This window comes from Solea solea, chromosome 17 (genome assembly GCF_958295425.1).
Source record: "Solea solea chromosome 17, fSolSol10.1, whole genome shotgun sequence".
Classification (NCBI taxonomy): Eukaryota; Metazoa; Chordata; class Actinopteri; order Pleuronectiformes; family Soleidae; genus Solea; species Solea solea.
In genome coordinates, this window is record NC_081150.1 from 10,824,633 (window position 1) to 10,841,259 (window position 16,627).

Consider the following 16,627-nt stretch of genomic DNA (forward strand, 5'->3'; position numbering starts at 1 on the left):
CTGTAATAGTAATAATAATAACAGAATACAATGTCCTCACAGCAAACCTCCAAAGGTGAAGACTTTTACATCTTTAGACTATTTTTGTTTTTTTGCTCATCTTAACCTCGCTTGACTTTTTATGACTTCTCTGTTTAAGCTTTGGTTAATTAATTCACCTATTCATAGTTGTATGGACTCCATTAGCTAATAGAAATCCAAACAAATACCTTGTTTGTCTGAAATCTAAATGTTAAAAGGTGTGGGGGTTTTATCCAAGTACAAAGTGCAAAATTAAGTTGTTTATAAAGGCCACCCCCCCCCCCCCCCCCCCCCCCCCCCAGCCTAAGTGCGGTGACACTTTTACCACTGTCCAAAACTTAAATGTCAGTGTGGTAAAAACGAGGTGCTGCTGTTCCTCCTTTGACAACAATGTCACTGGTGTTGTATTACATTACAGTACTAAATCTTACATAACAAGCAATTATACAACATCGGAATGGGAAGTGAAGGAGATGTATCAACTTTAATTTCAATCTTAAACATTTTGGAAATGTGTGACTTCAATAAAAGGCAGTGGCTGTTTGCTCTGTCTGCAGATGGAAGATAATGTGTTTCTGATGCCGAGCTCTGAACAAAGGCGGCTGCAATAATCGAGCCCGAGAGAAATGAAAGATGAATGACCTTTTCTGAGTGACTTTTTGAAACGAGCGGCTGTTTGGCTCCGCTGTAACATAATTGCACAACTTCTGTCGTTTAATACTCGTTTAGTGTCACAACTTAAGAGGAACAAGTAAAATGACTTCAAGTTGATTTCAAAGGAGGAACTGGCGGACATGAGAGGGTAAAAGATGACACAAGGCGTGCAGTTTCTTGTAGTTAGAAAATAAACTTTATACCATTCATGATAACAGAGTCATACATAGCAGATAAAGGTCAAGAAGAGACAGTGAAATACTGCTCAGCTGTAGAGATTCCTGCTTGTTTTCTCAGCTGTTTGACAGCGCAACATGACTGGAAGAGGACTGACAAGACGAATCACATCAAGTGATTGACGAGCATTTTTTTTTTCCTCATATATGTTTATGTATACAAAGCAGTATAAAACAAGTACAACAATGGACAGACAACAAGTCCAAAAAACAAGGGTGTAAACATTTTTGTGTATATGTGCTTTTCATGACGCCAGCGTCACCACAAATCGGATCAACCGGTATCTGCCATCGTCAAGGCAGGGTATAGAAATCAACATTACCAAAACTAAAAAAAGAAAACAAAAAAAAACTCCACTCCTTCTATTGCGTATTGTATCCTAAAAGCTCTAGACCTGTATATTTCAACTAGCATACAAAGGAAAAAACGCAGAGCCTCTGCACTGAAACACCGCCACACATTTAACTCAGGGCTTTTGTAACAGAGCACCATGTTGGTATTCGTGTGTTTCCTCAGTGTTGTTTCCAGTTGTACTCCGTGGTATACATTGGTCCCTTTTTATGTAGAGATGGTTGATGTAACAGCTAGGCACAGTGCATTAAGTGTAACCAAAAACCCTTAATGTGGAGATGAAACTGGATAATTCCAGTGGTTCAATGCACAGAGCCAGCTCTTGTAGCAGTGCTGAGGATGCCCTACAACCTCAGGTCCTTGGGCAGAGTCTCCAAAAGTCTCCGGCTCGGAGCTCAAGTGCTTTACTAGAAATGTATTGCCAGTTCGATTTTCATTTAAATGGCTGCTGTGGTGGTACTGGTTTGGCTTTCAGGGACTCGATGTTCCTGTTTTCCCTGTTTCACTTGGTGTCGGCGGACAGCTGCTCCAGCAGAGGGTTGGCCTCACTCTCGGGTGTTTTGACGCTGTCGGTCCTCACGATACAGGTGGGCCGGTGTAGATTGAGCATCACCATTAGCTGCTGCCTCTCCATTCGGAGCTCCTCGATCTGGGCCTTCAGGTCCGAGTTCACCATCTCCAGACGCTCGGATTCCTGGACAGACATGTTGAATTATAAGTTGCTACTGGAGTAAGTTCACCGCAGACATTTTTGGAGCATATTGGCTTTCTGGTGTGCGTGGACGTTTAACCAGGCTTGAATCAGCCACACTCTGGTAGCTTGGAATATGTTTGACTGTCTTTAACATGAGTCAGCAGCTCTGGTTTACTTTTAGTCATGAACTTACTCTTTGAAGGAAGTCGGTCCGTTCCTTCTTTTTGTTTCGGCATCTCGCTGCTGCTACTTTGTTTTTCTCTCGTCTTCGTTTCCTCCTTTCTTCATCTTCATCCATCTTAAAAAAAAACACGACAAAGACATTATATAACTGTTATGTATATGAAAAGAAAATTGAAAGACCTTAAGTTGCAAACCTATTAATCAATAATTGTTATCATGTGACAATGTTGTGCAACCTTTGTTTGCATTCTCATCATCATATTATAGTCAGTAACATGGAAATAGTTGAAGTTGCATAATCTGATGACTAGCAGACACATTTCAACTATAAACAGGTTAATCAACTGTCAAACATTAATTTTATTCATTAGAAAAACAGTTACTGAGTAAATGTGAACAGAGGATGATAAACAAAACCACTTCTGACATTAAATACATTCCCATTTCCTCACCCCAACGGGATTTAAAGTGATATTTTTTTTTAAAGTCTCCTTTCTGACAGGAAAATTACATAAAATCCATCTTAATGCGAGGTTTAAAAAGAAGAAGTCGTGAACATATTATCCCCCGCCCCGCTTCCTCCATCTTTTGTTTCTGCCCACTGAGCCGATATACATCTTTCACACACCCTACATCGGCACCATCGCCCCTTTTTTTCTCACCTCTGTCTTGATGGCGAGTGGCCTCTTCCCCAGCCTCCCTAAGAAATGCAGTGGGGACAACATGGTGCCCAGTTGGCGGAAGTCAGCCAGCTTAAGCTGATCGGTGAGCGTGGTGGCCGAGATGCCTGCCAGTGGGCCCAGGCTGGGCAGGGAGCCCGCCGCCAGCGAAGGGTCAGGTATCTGTCCCGGCATCATGTCCGACACGGCCACCACCGCCGCTGCAGAGAGAGAGGGAGGGGAAGAAGAATGGGAACGATTAGAAACATTAATGGTACATAATCTGGAAAGCAAAGCGTACACACCTTTTGAAATTGTTGAAAATATTTAACATTCTATAGGTACAGTGTTTAAGAATTAGTGACATCTAATGGTGAGACTGCAGGTTGTTACAGATGGAACACTCCTCTGCTCACTACAGTGGCCTAAAGGTGGCCTCCTAAGACTCTGCCTAAAGTAGGGATGGGACGAAACTGATGTCTGATATTACAAACTCGAGTATCTACCAATACCGATATTAGTCTGACAGTCATTTTGGACCATTTATGAAGCTGTTAACAACACATTTGTACCAAGATATAATTCTCCAACTGTGCAACAAATATTGTTCTCCCAAAAAGGAGAACTAAACAGCCCAAACAGGCCATACACAGTCTGTGCATAGTGAAGCATGCGATATATATACATATGTATACATTTAAAGGATTTTTTATTTTGATCTGCCTGATACCTATTTCTATCCCGAGCCTAAAGTAGTCTTACTCTAAGGCTAGGAAAAATAACAAATGAATTTCATCTTATTTAAACATACTTATGAGTAGTATATATCGTTTTGGCCAATAAACTCCCTTTAAAGAATAAAACTGTGGATTAAATGTAATAGTAATCGTGAACACCTGGTACCATAACTTCCAACAAAAGTCTTTGATGCTAAGATGAGTCATACAAATATACCACTCCTCTATTATCATGTTGCATCCATCTTTTATCGGTTTTTGATCTTTTAGTATTGAAGTGCCTCCAAAAAAATGTATTGATTTCTTTTTCCGTCCTTGTCAAGAAATTTCTTTCTAATTACAAGTTGCAGTTTCCAAGAATGCGTTCAAACGTTGACAGCTTTGACAGCTGTGTTATCTTCTTAGTCAGCAGCCAGCGAGGAAACAAGCCTGCTTAAATCTGTCAGCAGCTACACACTCATCTTTGTAGCTCCACATGCAACGAGAAGCTGTGATAAGTCTGATCTGAGCATATAAACAGAGGGATATCTCCCACACGCACGCTTCTGATGACTAACTCAGTGGGTTTTCATTCTGAGTGGTCGCTCTGTTCTTGTGAAAAGGGAATCAAAGGATATCAAACACATTTGTGTCAAAACAGAGCGGGTTACACTCATACATTCCTCCTCCGCCACCTCTTTCAACAATTTGGGGTAGTTTAGAGGGTTTGACCACAGCTCTTTTTAATGCAATCAGGGAGGAATGAAGGGCAGAGCGGAGAAAAGGGAGAACTTGTACAGGGCTAAAGGAAGTGGCTGGAGAATTAAGATGTCTCTCTAATTACTGGAAGACCAATAGCTGGAAAACTTCTGATGGCCAAATAAAAAACAAATGTTAAAGACAGGAACAGTGTTACATGAGCCAACTCTACCCTGCCCATCCCTGCAATCTGTGCAGAGAGGCAGAGTGAGAATTTTATAAAGTCTGAACCAAAGAAACAATACTGTCTGATAGCTGCAAAGAAAAATGAACAACAATAAGATTTATTTTGGTGTGTTTATTATGTAAATAAGTTAGGTGTGGATAAAACAAGGGTCGTCTGTACTGACAAAATCTCTTGGGTCAGATCTGTTTGCATGACTGATGCAACTTTGGCACAGCGACAGATGGTCAGCTAGGATTACTCGCCAAACGCAAAGCTACAAGGGAAAAAAAAACCCAATATCAGTGTAACTTCTATTCTAACAACTTAATTCACATTTGCTTGCGGAGCATTTGGCTGAACATGAACTTCTACAGGATGGGCACAATCTGAACAAAGCCTCTCTTATATGAAACCAACAAAGACGTGTATTGTGAGGTGAATACAGCTGACTTTGCTGGTGGGTGACGAGCTGACTGTATTGTAAGTTATACACAGTTTTTTGTTCTTTGCTACTGTTTTTTTTTTTCAGACGTAAAAAAAAAAACTTGCTATTTTACAAAAGCCATAGAAGAGGTAATGAAAAAAAGCATGGTTATGTAACTCTATTCTAATATACTCCACCCTGTTCATGGGCTGTTCTCAAAATGTCTTTATAGTTGAACTGGGCTTTTACTGTTGTGCACTTTTTGGCAAGAAGAAATCACTTCTGACTGTCACTAGTGTTGCTGAGGTGCTGCTTTAAATTACTTGTATCGTATGACCTACATTACAACTCATTATGAAACTGGTGGCAAGTCCAAAGCAGATGCACAACAGTTATTTTTGTGGCTCTGACATTCCTGTATTAATTATATAAAACTTACATTACATCTAAAAGGAAAGATGCAGTACTGTAGTCAATTGTCTTTGAGTTAAATCTCCATACTACTCTTAACCTGTTACTACTACCTTCAGTCTGCATGATTTATTCACTCCAAGGACAAGTTGGTTTGTGGAGCCAGTGTCCAATGAGGCATTTTATTATTTAAATCCCCACAGCCCCCTCCCTCTCTTCCTCTTTCTCTCCCTCCCTCTCTCCAACTGTATATATACACTCCCATTTACTCTGCACTTGGCAGCAGTCTGTTGTTTTTGCTGGAGAGGAAAAGAACAAGACAGCCCTGGTTAAAAGTCCCTCTCAGACAAAATTCACTCTCTAAAATTCCCAGGAGAAGTGTAGGAATGAAAGGTGCCAAGACCTTCTCGTTCTGTGGACAGGCTATTGAAAAACAAAGCAAACCATATGGTAACTGGAGTAATGACTATTCCAATAGCCTGACAAGAGTACACATTGTAGGACTGAACTGATTGAGCCATTTTGTTTTCTGTCAAGTCTTTGATGAAGCGGTGGCTTCCGTAAACGTACAAGAAGAAGCAAGACGTGACATTATTTGGCTGCTTCACTGCATCTACGCATCATCATGCCAACACGTGCAACAACCTCTATATATTTTACGTTGCTCATGGCTCACCAATAACGGTGGTGGAATTTGACAGATATAATCCAAACTAACCCTTTGGCCAGAACACGGGCACAGGAACTGAAGCAGCCCATTAAGAATGACTGAGCCAATTGCTTTCAGAGCCAAAATGGAGTCCAATATCCAAGCTGGCCAGACACTGAGGACTGGTTTACAGACTGGGATTAAGCTCCGTCCTTGACAAACACGCTTTTGATGGAAAGTGACACTGCAAAAATAAGTCAACTCGGGAGTTATCTTAATTTATGTCTATTGGATCAAGTTGCTCTCAGTACATTGTAACTGAACCCTGCTCAGTCAGACATATTGCTAGGGAAGACCCCATTCCTCACTACCGCTTGTTGAAACATGCAGCTGAGTCCAGGCCTCGCCACACACACACTTGGAGACGTACACTTGAGTTCATTAACCTCATATTTGTCTGTATGACATCAGATCACATCAATCAAAAAAACCCACAGTAGTTTTGCTAGCAGCCTCCAAAACAAAGGTGATATGACGTGTGAGGCAACCATCATTTACGAGACAAAAAAATGTGATGCCACTTCATTCAATTTATAGTCATGTTGTAAACTAACATAACAGACTGCCTCGCTGTGGAGGTGAGCGTGTATTTTAAGTTTAATAAGTTTGCTTTATGTTCCATCTCCTCCCTCCCTTTTAACCTGCCACACAAGCATCTGAAAATCCCCCTTGCAAATCCAACACCCCGCGAAGCCTCGAGACATGAAACCCTGCAGAAGTCGTATCTGTGTAACACAGGGGAGAGTTTGCTGATAGATGCCTCACAGGGTGTAATTACATCCAAACGTGTGAGTCGAAAGTGATTTGTAACATTTTTCAAAAGTGGGGAATTTCTCCCTTTTTATCTGTCAGCCGCAGCCTGCAGCCGAGGATTAGTGGCCAGCGTTTGATGATGCAACACTGTTACTGTGCTTCTGCAGTCGAGCAGAAAAGCCAGTGCCACCGCTTTTTAGGCCCACACTAGCCTCAAACAAAGACACCTTCACAGACCGGCAGTAGTGTGGGCACCCCAGCTTCTCAGGGCTGACGGAGACGAGACAAGCTCAAGCCAAGGGCGGGGAGCAGAAATGTCATATATTAGTAGTGAAATATAGGACTGTACTCAATGCAGGTTCTGGCTTCTGCCCAAGACTAATCTAACTGCATGTGAGCCCTGGATAACTAGAGGTGTGTGTGAAGAGAGTGGACATATGGGGGTTTCCTTTAGGTGAACGTGAAGGCAATCAGTAGGTGTGTGTGTGTGTGTGTGTGTGTGTGTATAAATAATCTTCTGTTTTCATTGCTTGCATACTGTATCCGTCCTCAGCCAGACAAAATGTGTCCATTTCCTGAGTGATTCCTGAAAGCAATTAACTGTGCTGAGGAATTTGGCCCCTTTAGTGAATGCCAGCAGCATGACTGGAGGCTCTATTATCCTCATCCCCTATGGAGACAGTGAATGAGAGGTTTGGGGGGTAGATGGGGTTTTCAAAGGCTACTAATTATCTTTATATACTGTTGCTTTTTTAAAAAGGAGCCCACAAATGGCTAAAGTCTACAAGTGCTGTAATTTTGATGACTGAAAGCAGAAGTCTGAAGCATTTTCTGGCTACTTTTTCTTTCCCTGAGAACTTCTTTTGTGCAGCCTTTCTGCTCAACTTTAACTCACTGGATCGTGACATTACAGGAAAGACATGCACACTTTCCAAGATGCTATTTGGCAACTTTTGTCAAGGTACTTTAAGTGTGATTTTGGACTAATCAGGCATTGCACAGCCCACACACTGAGGAGTATCTTGCAAAACTCTTTACAGCTTTAAATCTACACAAGTTCTGCAAAATGAACAATGAGCAGGGAGACTCGGGCCAAGGCACACTCTCTCAAACTTTGGCCAAGGTCTCAGCGATCATCATTACCGTCTGCATTCAGTCAGGCTGTGTGTTGATTTCCAGTCTTTCGTAATCCTCTGAGGAAACCAAGGGAGTTGGCACCGACTTTCCTTGAGGACAGGTCAGTCCAAATATCAACATTCCTCCAACCTCTATTTATATTTTCATTGGAGTGACAAGACAGAACACGGGCATGTAAACAGAGGAGACACCATTATGCAGACTGTTGTTCTGATCACACTGTGGTTATCTCTGGTCATTAAACTTGAGGGTGACTGTGTGTGGGAGTGGAAGTGATTATCACAACAGAAAAAAAAACTCTTTTAATTTTAACTTTCATTTCTCTTTTTGGCCTGTCTTATGGGCTCAACAGCTGCTGCAGATGGAAGGAAGCCTTTGAAATGATACTTGTGGAGATCAGTGAAAGCTTCCCAAAGCAATTCAACACAATTACGGATATTTAACCTTGCATTGTTGTCAATGATGATGATCAAGCTTAATTTGTCCTCAATTACAGTCTGGATGTCTCAGCTGTGAGCAGAGCTAGAGTGTAGTGCACTCAGATTATCTTTTGTTCCTGTGTAGTTAAAGCAGGAAGTTTAACTGTTGCATTTAATGTCAACTTAGGCCTAGAAAATGAGAACTTTTAGTGGGCGGGGGGATGCAAACACAAAGCACCTGCAGATATGCACAAAGCATGAGGACTGTGGCTGCCTTCATTCAAATATTACTGTGATCCTTGGCTGTCTTCCTGTTGGGCTTGCTTTATGCCATTCCAACAGTCTAACATCTATGTTCTCCATCTGGGTGGTCCAGGGTGAATTACTATAATTTTACTATATGTCTCCATGTTACAAATCAGGATTAGAGATTGTCTTGGAGGCATGGAGATGACTGGATGAGAGGGAGATTTGGCTTGTCTCAGATGTGGATTTGATGAATTAAAAATTGTAATTGCAGACAAAGCCATTTAAAATGCATGTAACTTATGTCTATGACAAAATCCAAAACTGTATGTGAAATTCCTGACAATGAGACAATAAATTAGTCAAACAAGTAAATCAGATTAAATGCCCCCTGTTGATGCAGTCACCTTTATTATGTAACATGTGGTTGTCACTTTAATGCTGATTCATACTTTGTGCACTGATAGTTCCTCATCGGGCCACGTCAAGCGCACACTTGCTCTGTTTTAAACGAGCTCCCGTACTCCGTATTCAACTCTTTTGTTGCTCTCTTAAGTTTGCAAGCTAAAGGTTGATGAAACTTTGTGCTGTCATGGAGTGCCTAAGATGTTTTTTGTGCAAACAGAAAACTGGCTTGAAGTAGAAATTCATGAAATCTGGAAAACATAACTATGTGTAGGCGTTTGAAAAAGAAACTTTTACTTCTCTCGGTTACACCTTTGGACATTTGGGTGTTTGCTTCTACATCTAGGCTATCTTGACACACTGTTTTTACAAACCATGTGGAAAGGCTTATGGGGACTACAATGTGAGACTGATAATGTGATACCCACGGCAGTGAATAGCTGCTTCACGGCGTTAGTATCACTGAGCCTCGCTGTTGCATAGTTGGCTTGCTCGCCTGCAATGCGTCTGCTGTCTATTCAGCATGGTGGGGTGCAGCTTGGCAACTCCGGCTCTCCAGAGACACACTGGAAGGCATTTCTACTTAAAATAAACCCTGTGCGCCCACGTCCAGCCTCTCAGCCCTGTCAGCCCCGTGCTGCTTGTCGGCTCGCCAGCCCTTCCCCATTAATCCACTGCAGCGTTCCGTTTATGCAGAAACTATCCTACGGATGTGCCTGGGCAGGCGCTGGGGCATTTAAACCTTCTGTAACACACGCTTGTTCACTTACACACACGCAAGCACAGATCAAGGCACAAAGGAAACACACAAATATAAATATATATATATGTGTATGTATGTATGTATATATATATATATATATATATATATATATATATATATATATATATATATATATATATATATATATGTATATGTGTATGTATATATATATATATATATATATATATATATATATATATATAGCAAGTGTGGTATGTTGCTGTGTGAGCAAGCCATGCACCAGCTGAAGAGCATGCTCTCACTTTATAGGAAAACTCTGAACCTATGAACTTGCAAATCACAAACCCACACACCTGCACACGAGCCACCCCGCTTGTCATATTTCCCATTCAGTGGCCTGCCTTTAACCTCCATGCCAACAAGGGCAGATAACTGGATGGAACTACTGCCAATGTATAGTTAATGTTGTAGTATAACCTTTCAATGGAAATGGAGTCTGATGTGGAAAAGGGGGTGATATTTTCAGTCACAACACAACAGCACAGCAAAAACTTAGTTTTGCTGTGATGGAGTGTAATACTGGTCTCTGTCTATTTGATTAAATCCATATGCAAGTCCTGCACACACACACACACAGAGAGGGACAGAGAGAAAGAGGTTCCCTTTTCCAGTATTGACAAAAATGCAGTTAAAAATACTGAGCATGAGCCATGCGACGGGCCAAAGCAAAGATTACAAATATAAGTGCGGCTGGGCGCACATTCCTGGCTAAACTCGCAGGCTTCCAAGTACGTCACACTTCATTTACATCACTTATATTACTGAGATGTGAATGAATTCAAGGCTATTCAAAGAAAGGAGGGTAACACTCCAGAGAGCCTACCTAATCAAAACTGTTTTAAAATGCACAGTACTTACTCAGAGAAAACTGTTCAGTCGTCTTCTGTCAATGATGCAACTGTGTTTGGACGCTGTATAGAGGTAGAGGTAGAAAGATCATTCAGGTGAGAGATCTTATCAGTACAAAGTGGATTGGTCACAGAAGATTATCCACAAGAATCATTGATGGGTTATCAAAAAAATTGAAGCAGTGGTTCCAATTTGTGTTTTGTATTTTTTTCAGTTATGTTTTAAATAATTATTGTTTTCCTCTAAAAATTTAAACAAAACACCTGAGCACATTCAAGACATCCAAGAAAACTTCACAGAGTTAGCAGCTAATACAAAGTAAATACAGGTAATACACAAAATAATGATAATAACAGACCAATAATAATCACAAACTGCTCAAATAATCTTTCAAGCCATACCCTTATGAAATCCAATATATTTGCCAAGTCATTGCAAATCTGGTACTTCTTGTTTGTTATCTATTTTGCAGAGGAATGCAAAGTGCAAAGTTTTGAGCTCCAGTTGAAGCTTTGGATTGAGGTGCCTGAGCTGCATGAACAAGCCGAATATAACGATAACAGGGTGAGTTTATGTGGCATCACTCCACAGCTGTCACCAAGTTGAGTTCACTTGTTTCTTTTACATTGAAACTATAAATCACTGCAGGTTCAGGGTACTTTGGCGATCCAGCACCATCACCAGCATTGGCTTAGCAAGCAGTTAATTGCTTCAAAAACACAGAAAGTGACGCGTGTAGTGTTACACAACTGTCTCCACGGGGCAAACCGACACTTCTCCTGTTTAGCAACAACCGACATGAGAGAATGTCGGGATGAAAATACCTCTAGTCCAACACAAGCTGGAGAGTTAAAACTCAGCTAACGGCTCTGTAAATAACGAGCACTGAGGCGACAGTTGCTACAACAGTTGTAACAACACTGTACTTGTCGAACTAACGCCATTCAAACCGCGGTAAGAGCACGGGGAAAACTGTAAAAAGTAGTAGAAAATACACCGTCTACGTCTGCGTTAAATGACACAAATGTGTGGAGTCTGTACAACGTGGTGACAAACCGAAATTATGCAAATTTATAAATATGTAGAAGAGCCTGTAGCAATGTTAGCCTAACAACTAGCACCAAAAACACAGAAAATATACAGCAGTGGCAGCAAAGCGGTCAAGTTGTTCACACGCACACCATTTTTACCTGTTAGGCGTCCAAGGTCCGCAGTGGTGATGCGGGGCAGTGCGGGAGTCAGGAGTCTGGTGTAGGTTTGGGGACTAACCGAAGTCGTTGCATCAGCCCGTTTAAGTACCCGAGAGCTGAGGAATGCGGAAGTGCTGTCCCAGACGTAAGCAAGGGCGCGAGACAACACAGGCTTGTTTGCTCCGCCCCCTAGCAACCAAAAACACACACAACAGACGGTGGGACAGGAAGGTTTAATGAGAGAGGCGCAGACAAACAAACATACGTAAAAGAGTCAATAAATAAAGTGATTGATATAAACAAACTAGTTTGCTCTTCCTCTCACCTGCAGGTGTATAATTAAACAGAGGGTGTGTGTGTACTTGTATTTATATCTTTGTGATGTCCAAACAATGTACAAACCTATCTTTGTGGGGACATTTTGTTTTGTTAAACTTAAAAGTGCTTTTTCAAGGTTATGGTAAAAGTTAGGGTTAGGCACGTAGTTGTTAAGGTTAAAGATAGAGTAAGTGACTAGGCAGGGTTCGAATTATAATCTGATCTTTGTGGGGGGTCTCTTATAGACAGCCCACATAATATCCGGTGCAGTCGTCTTCACTCATTCAAGGGCGACTTTTTAGTTTGGAGAACAAAGTCTATGTATTGAACATGGATGGAGCATCAGCGTTTTCCAACATTATCCCGCTGTAAACTCCCTCTTCTTCGGCCAGGTAACTTCTGCCCAAGTAGCAACGCCCAGTGAGTTAAACTGGCAGAGACTATTCACTTTAGAGCACCTTAATTTGTTAATTAATATATCGATATTTGCACTGGCATATGGATTATCGTATTGTGCAAAACAGGGGGATGATATATCACCAAATCAATATTTTGACCCACCACTGGTCCTTACACCATCTGACAAACATGAGACTTGTAATTTATTTCTAATATGACACAGAATTGTAGTGGAAAGATCAAGCTTGACAAAAACACTGTTGTGAAACACTTTTAAATACAAACTAATGTCTGCTCCATTCAAACTGTTGTCAAATCAGCTCCATACAACTCACTTTGTGTTTTTCAGTATAGCCGCCATGTTTAGATATCGGCAACATTCACACACTGCACACAGGAAGTGAGATGACTAAAGACACAAAGAAGGGCCAACAAAACTTTTCAGACGTAAATACGACTGCTTAAAAAACGCTGTTTGACAGCATAAACACTTCTTGTCCCCGCCCGCCCCGGCGCTGCTGGTGTACTCAAACAGTTGCTCCCTCAGTCAGGTCTGGTAGTATTTCTTGACAGAGCCTTTTAGATGAATGACGCAGCAAACAAATAATATCACATTGTTTCTGTTCAGGACCACGCAGAGGCAGAATAATAACAACAAAATATAGCACCAAAGTGCAGCTTTAGTCTCGTCAGTTGCTGCTCAAACTCTCTGTGATGTCTCTCCTTGCAAGTTTTAGTTTGTATGAACGGTGGAAAGTGACCTATTTCACATCATCTTTTATTAGTTTTACAAGGACAATCACCCGTAACAGAAATATCAGTTTTACCTTTAATTTTACCTTCAGATCCTCATCCCAGCATCTATTCCACTACTAAGCATGGAAACAGGTTGATTTCTTGCACAGGTGTTTTAAAGACTTGTACCTGGTGGAAACGATAAAGTATCTTTGATCGGTTTGATTAATTTGTCCGATTGATTGATGTTGTTATCCTGACCCCCAGATACGAAACCGGTGACATTGAGCATTCTCGCACTGCAGCACATGCTATTATTTATTATTATTTATTCGATTTTATAAGAGTTTCCAGTGTCAGATTAGGTTATGTATAATTATTTCAGTGAAAGGGAGGATGTGGTTTGAGGTCTGGTCACTTTCAGGAGGTGTTTATCTGGTTAAATATACTTTTAAAATCCAAGTGAATCAGCAAAATATCAGTTTAACTGAGGTCCTGTTAAATGTGGTCTTTGATCATTCATCTCGAATCGAGCCACTTTCTTGGGAGGGATATGGAAAAATTCAATTAAATTTCTAACCAGCCACTACTCTTCCACTGCTCTCTTACAAATGAAAACATATATATGTAATTTAACAAAAAAAGGAATAACCTCAGTTCCCTTTTTGCAATGTAGAGATAAGTCATCACTTCCTGTTTTCTTGATGAAAAGAGCAGAATAAGAAAAAACTCTTATTAGTATTCCAACGGTTATTGTTGCAGTTAAGCACCGTATTAAATGCACTTATGTCACTTAGTTTTTTTTTTGTTTTTTTTACAGATTCATCCCAAATGTTTATTGCACAAAGAGACAGCCAGTGTTGTTTATCCCGGACGGACTGAATCCTATTTTTCCAGCTGCTACAGAGTATGTTCTTAAAGAGGCGTATTCTAAGCTGCAGAGTATTTTCTTACATACTTCTTGTTCATTACACTGTCACACAATTCTTCAAATGTAAAAGAAAATACAACTCACATTTGCACGAAAACGTCATTTGTCTGGTTGTTCCAGAGACTTCCGCCAAAACCTGATGTGAATGCTCTCTTCCTGCTGCCTCCCTCTAGTGTGGACAGACCCAACTGCATCCTGTTGTACTGCTTATATAAAGTTGTTATGTTATCTCTCATTGATCTCTACAAAGATTCACATATTAAATATTATATTTGAAAAGGGGGATAAGAAAATATGCACCAAATATCACTGCAGGTGTCAGAAACCAAATCATTTGTGCAAAATAAATCCAAATAGGAGCAAAATTGACCCTCTACATCAGAGGTCAAACTTGTGGCCCACCTCGTAATATGATGTTATAATGAAAACATGGCCTTCAACCTCGTCTTCCTTGTAAACAGTGTGTGTGGCTGAGGCACAGCTGGCCGAGGTGACAGACAGAATATGATACTAAATTTCTGGTTATAATATATGACATCGAAAGATCCAAGTAGCTAAGAACAGAATTTGCAATGCAATAAGTATTGTTGTAATTTTGGAGTAATTAATTAATAATTCTCCTGTGCTTTCTCCCTTTTGTTTTGTGTACTTTATCGTTACCATTAGTCCTGGTTTGGTTTTGCACAATGCTCCCTCAACTGTTCCACCAAGAAGAAGTGGCCAAGTTATTAAAGGCTCACCAAAATACCCCAACGCTTTTTTTAGATTCTAATCTGGTTCTGCTGTGATTTATGTCTCGCATATGGGGGGGGTCGGCAGGATGGGGGGACTGGTGCGTCACAGTCACTCTCAACAAAGATGACAAATGTGAGCGGAGACGTTTGGGGTTAATAAAGCAGAACTGAACCAACAGGGCAGACAGATTTCACAAAACGTCTGTGATTAAGACGAGACGGACGTTTTCCCCCTCTGCAGGTGTAGAGTTTCAGCTGAGTTTCCTCTGAGACATCACTCAGTGCGTGGACACACACGGTGCAGGTCCATGTCCCTGCCTGCAAAAATAAACCATCATAACAATAATAATAACACTGTTAAAAAGTTAAATAAGTCTGAATTTGCCGACCAAGCCTTCAGAGCATGTTAATTTGTTTTTATTTATTTAGTTTTCACCCTGTTTGTAAATGCTCACAGTCACATTTCAAGCTCGTATATCCACTTTAATTTTGTCTGCTACCAATTCTGCAGAACGTCTCGGCTTGAAAACCTCTAAACTGGTGTTTCCAGCAGCTTGCCCCAAATGATGAATGGGGAGGAAGAGCAATTTGAGGTTTTACAGCTTTTCCAAAGCCGTGCTCAGTTCTTGGTGTGTGGGCACCAGGAAAAAAGAGAAATAATGTAACACTTATATTGCAATTTTGTGTATTTTACACCAGCAAACCAGAGATTTCTTGTGTCTTTTCTTTAGAGGTGGTCATATAAGCATGATAACATTCAGCTACACATTACTAGTAGGAGAATTAACCGTTTTCAAATAGAAATCACACTTTGCAACAATGCATACATTCAAAAAGGCTGAATGTAGTAGATCTAATGTTGATTGCTCTGTGTTCTATGCCAATTTTTAAAATACATACATTTTACAAACGGTGCATATCATGCATACAAGTATGCAAAGTATCGTCTTTTAAATCTATAACACAGTAAAGGGAAGCTTCACTTAAAAATGTTACAAAATGTTAGTTTGACTTAATCTTATCATCTTCACACAATCATGTCCAACATCATAGATTTTGTGGAAATACCCAGCAAACCATCCAGACACAAATGGTGACTCATCACCCACCACATATACCCAGTCTTTATGAACAAATTCTTCATTCTATTTTTTTTTTCCACTGTTCCATTTAATGTTTCCTTCCTTCCCTTTTTTCTCTCCTTCTCTCCAGTTCATCTCAGACAGTTGTAGATCACGTCAACGTGCGTCTGATAAACCGTGAGGATGGATGTTATTTAAAAGCGGTATGATACAGGCCTGGCATGTTTCCGTTTTGGCAATAACATTTGGAAATTGTGTATTACTACAGAGCGATACTTCCCATTTTATGACTAGTACAAATCAAGGGTCAATGGAAATTCGTATTTTTGCTCATAGTTTGTTCTCAAACATTTCTACGAACATGACAGATGTCTCATCAATGCATCTTCTCCTGTAAAGAGACTGAGTAAAGCAAATGTAGAGATTCTCCTCCTCGCACATCATGTGTTAGAAAATAGTGGCCTAAAAATATGGGATAAAAATACAATTGTGAAGTAAAGAATTACACAGTACAGAGGGAAAACCTTCAGTCTAAATTACAGCGGTGATGACGCATTGAAATCATAGTTAGACTAATAGCACAGTGAGATGTCTTTGTCCCAAACATGTGTCTTTACCTCGATGCAAAATCACACAGAAAAGCTTCCCTTTATTTAAAATT

General features: G+C 40.5%; 1 protein-coding gene across 2 annotated transcripts; it reads right to left on the bottom strand.

Annotated features, from left to right (window-relative positions):
- Positions 1–830: 830 nt before the first annotated feature.
- On the bottom strand, positions 831–11,901 carry LOC131444145 (jun dimerization protein 2-like). 2 transcript variants are annotated; one of them, XM_058614318.1, is made up of 5 exons: positions 11,768–11,901; positions 10,587–10,639; positions 2,803–3,020; positions 2,151–2,255; positions 832–1,957 (listed from the first exon to the last, which is right to left on the bottom strand). In XM_058614318.1, the coding sequence occupies exons 3-5, from the start codon at positions 2,995–2,997 to the stop codon at positions 1,766–1,768; spliced, it is 492 nt and encodes a 163-aa protein (XP_058470301.1). In that variant the 5' UTR covers positions 2,998–3,020; positions 10,587–10,639; positions 11,768–11,901; the 3' UTR covers positions 832–1,765. The 2 variants fall into 2 exon arrangements, with proteins under 2 accessions (XP_058470302.1, XP_058470301.1); XM_058614319.1 differs by lacking the exons at positions 10,587–10,639; positions 11,768–11,901 and having other exon boundaries at positions 831–1,957.
- Between the last annotated feature and the right edge of the window lie 4,726 nt (positions 11,902–16,627).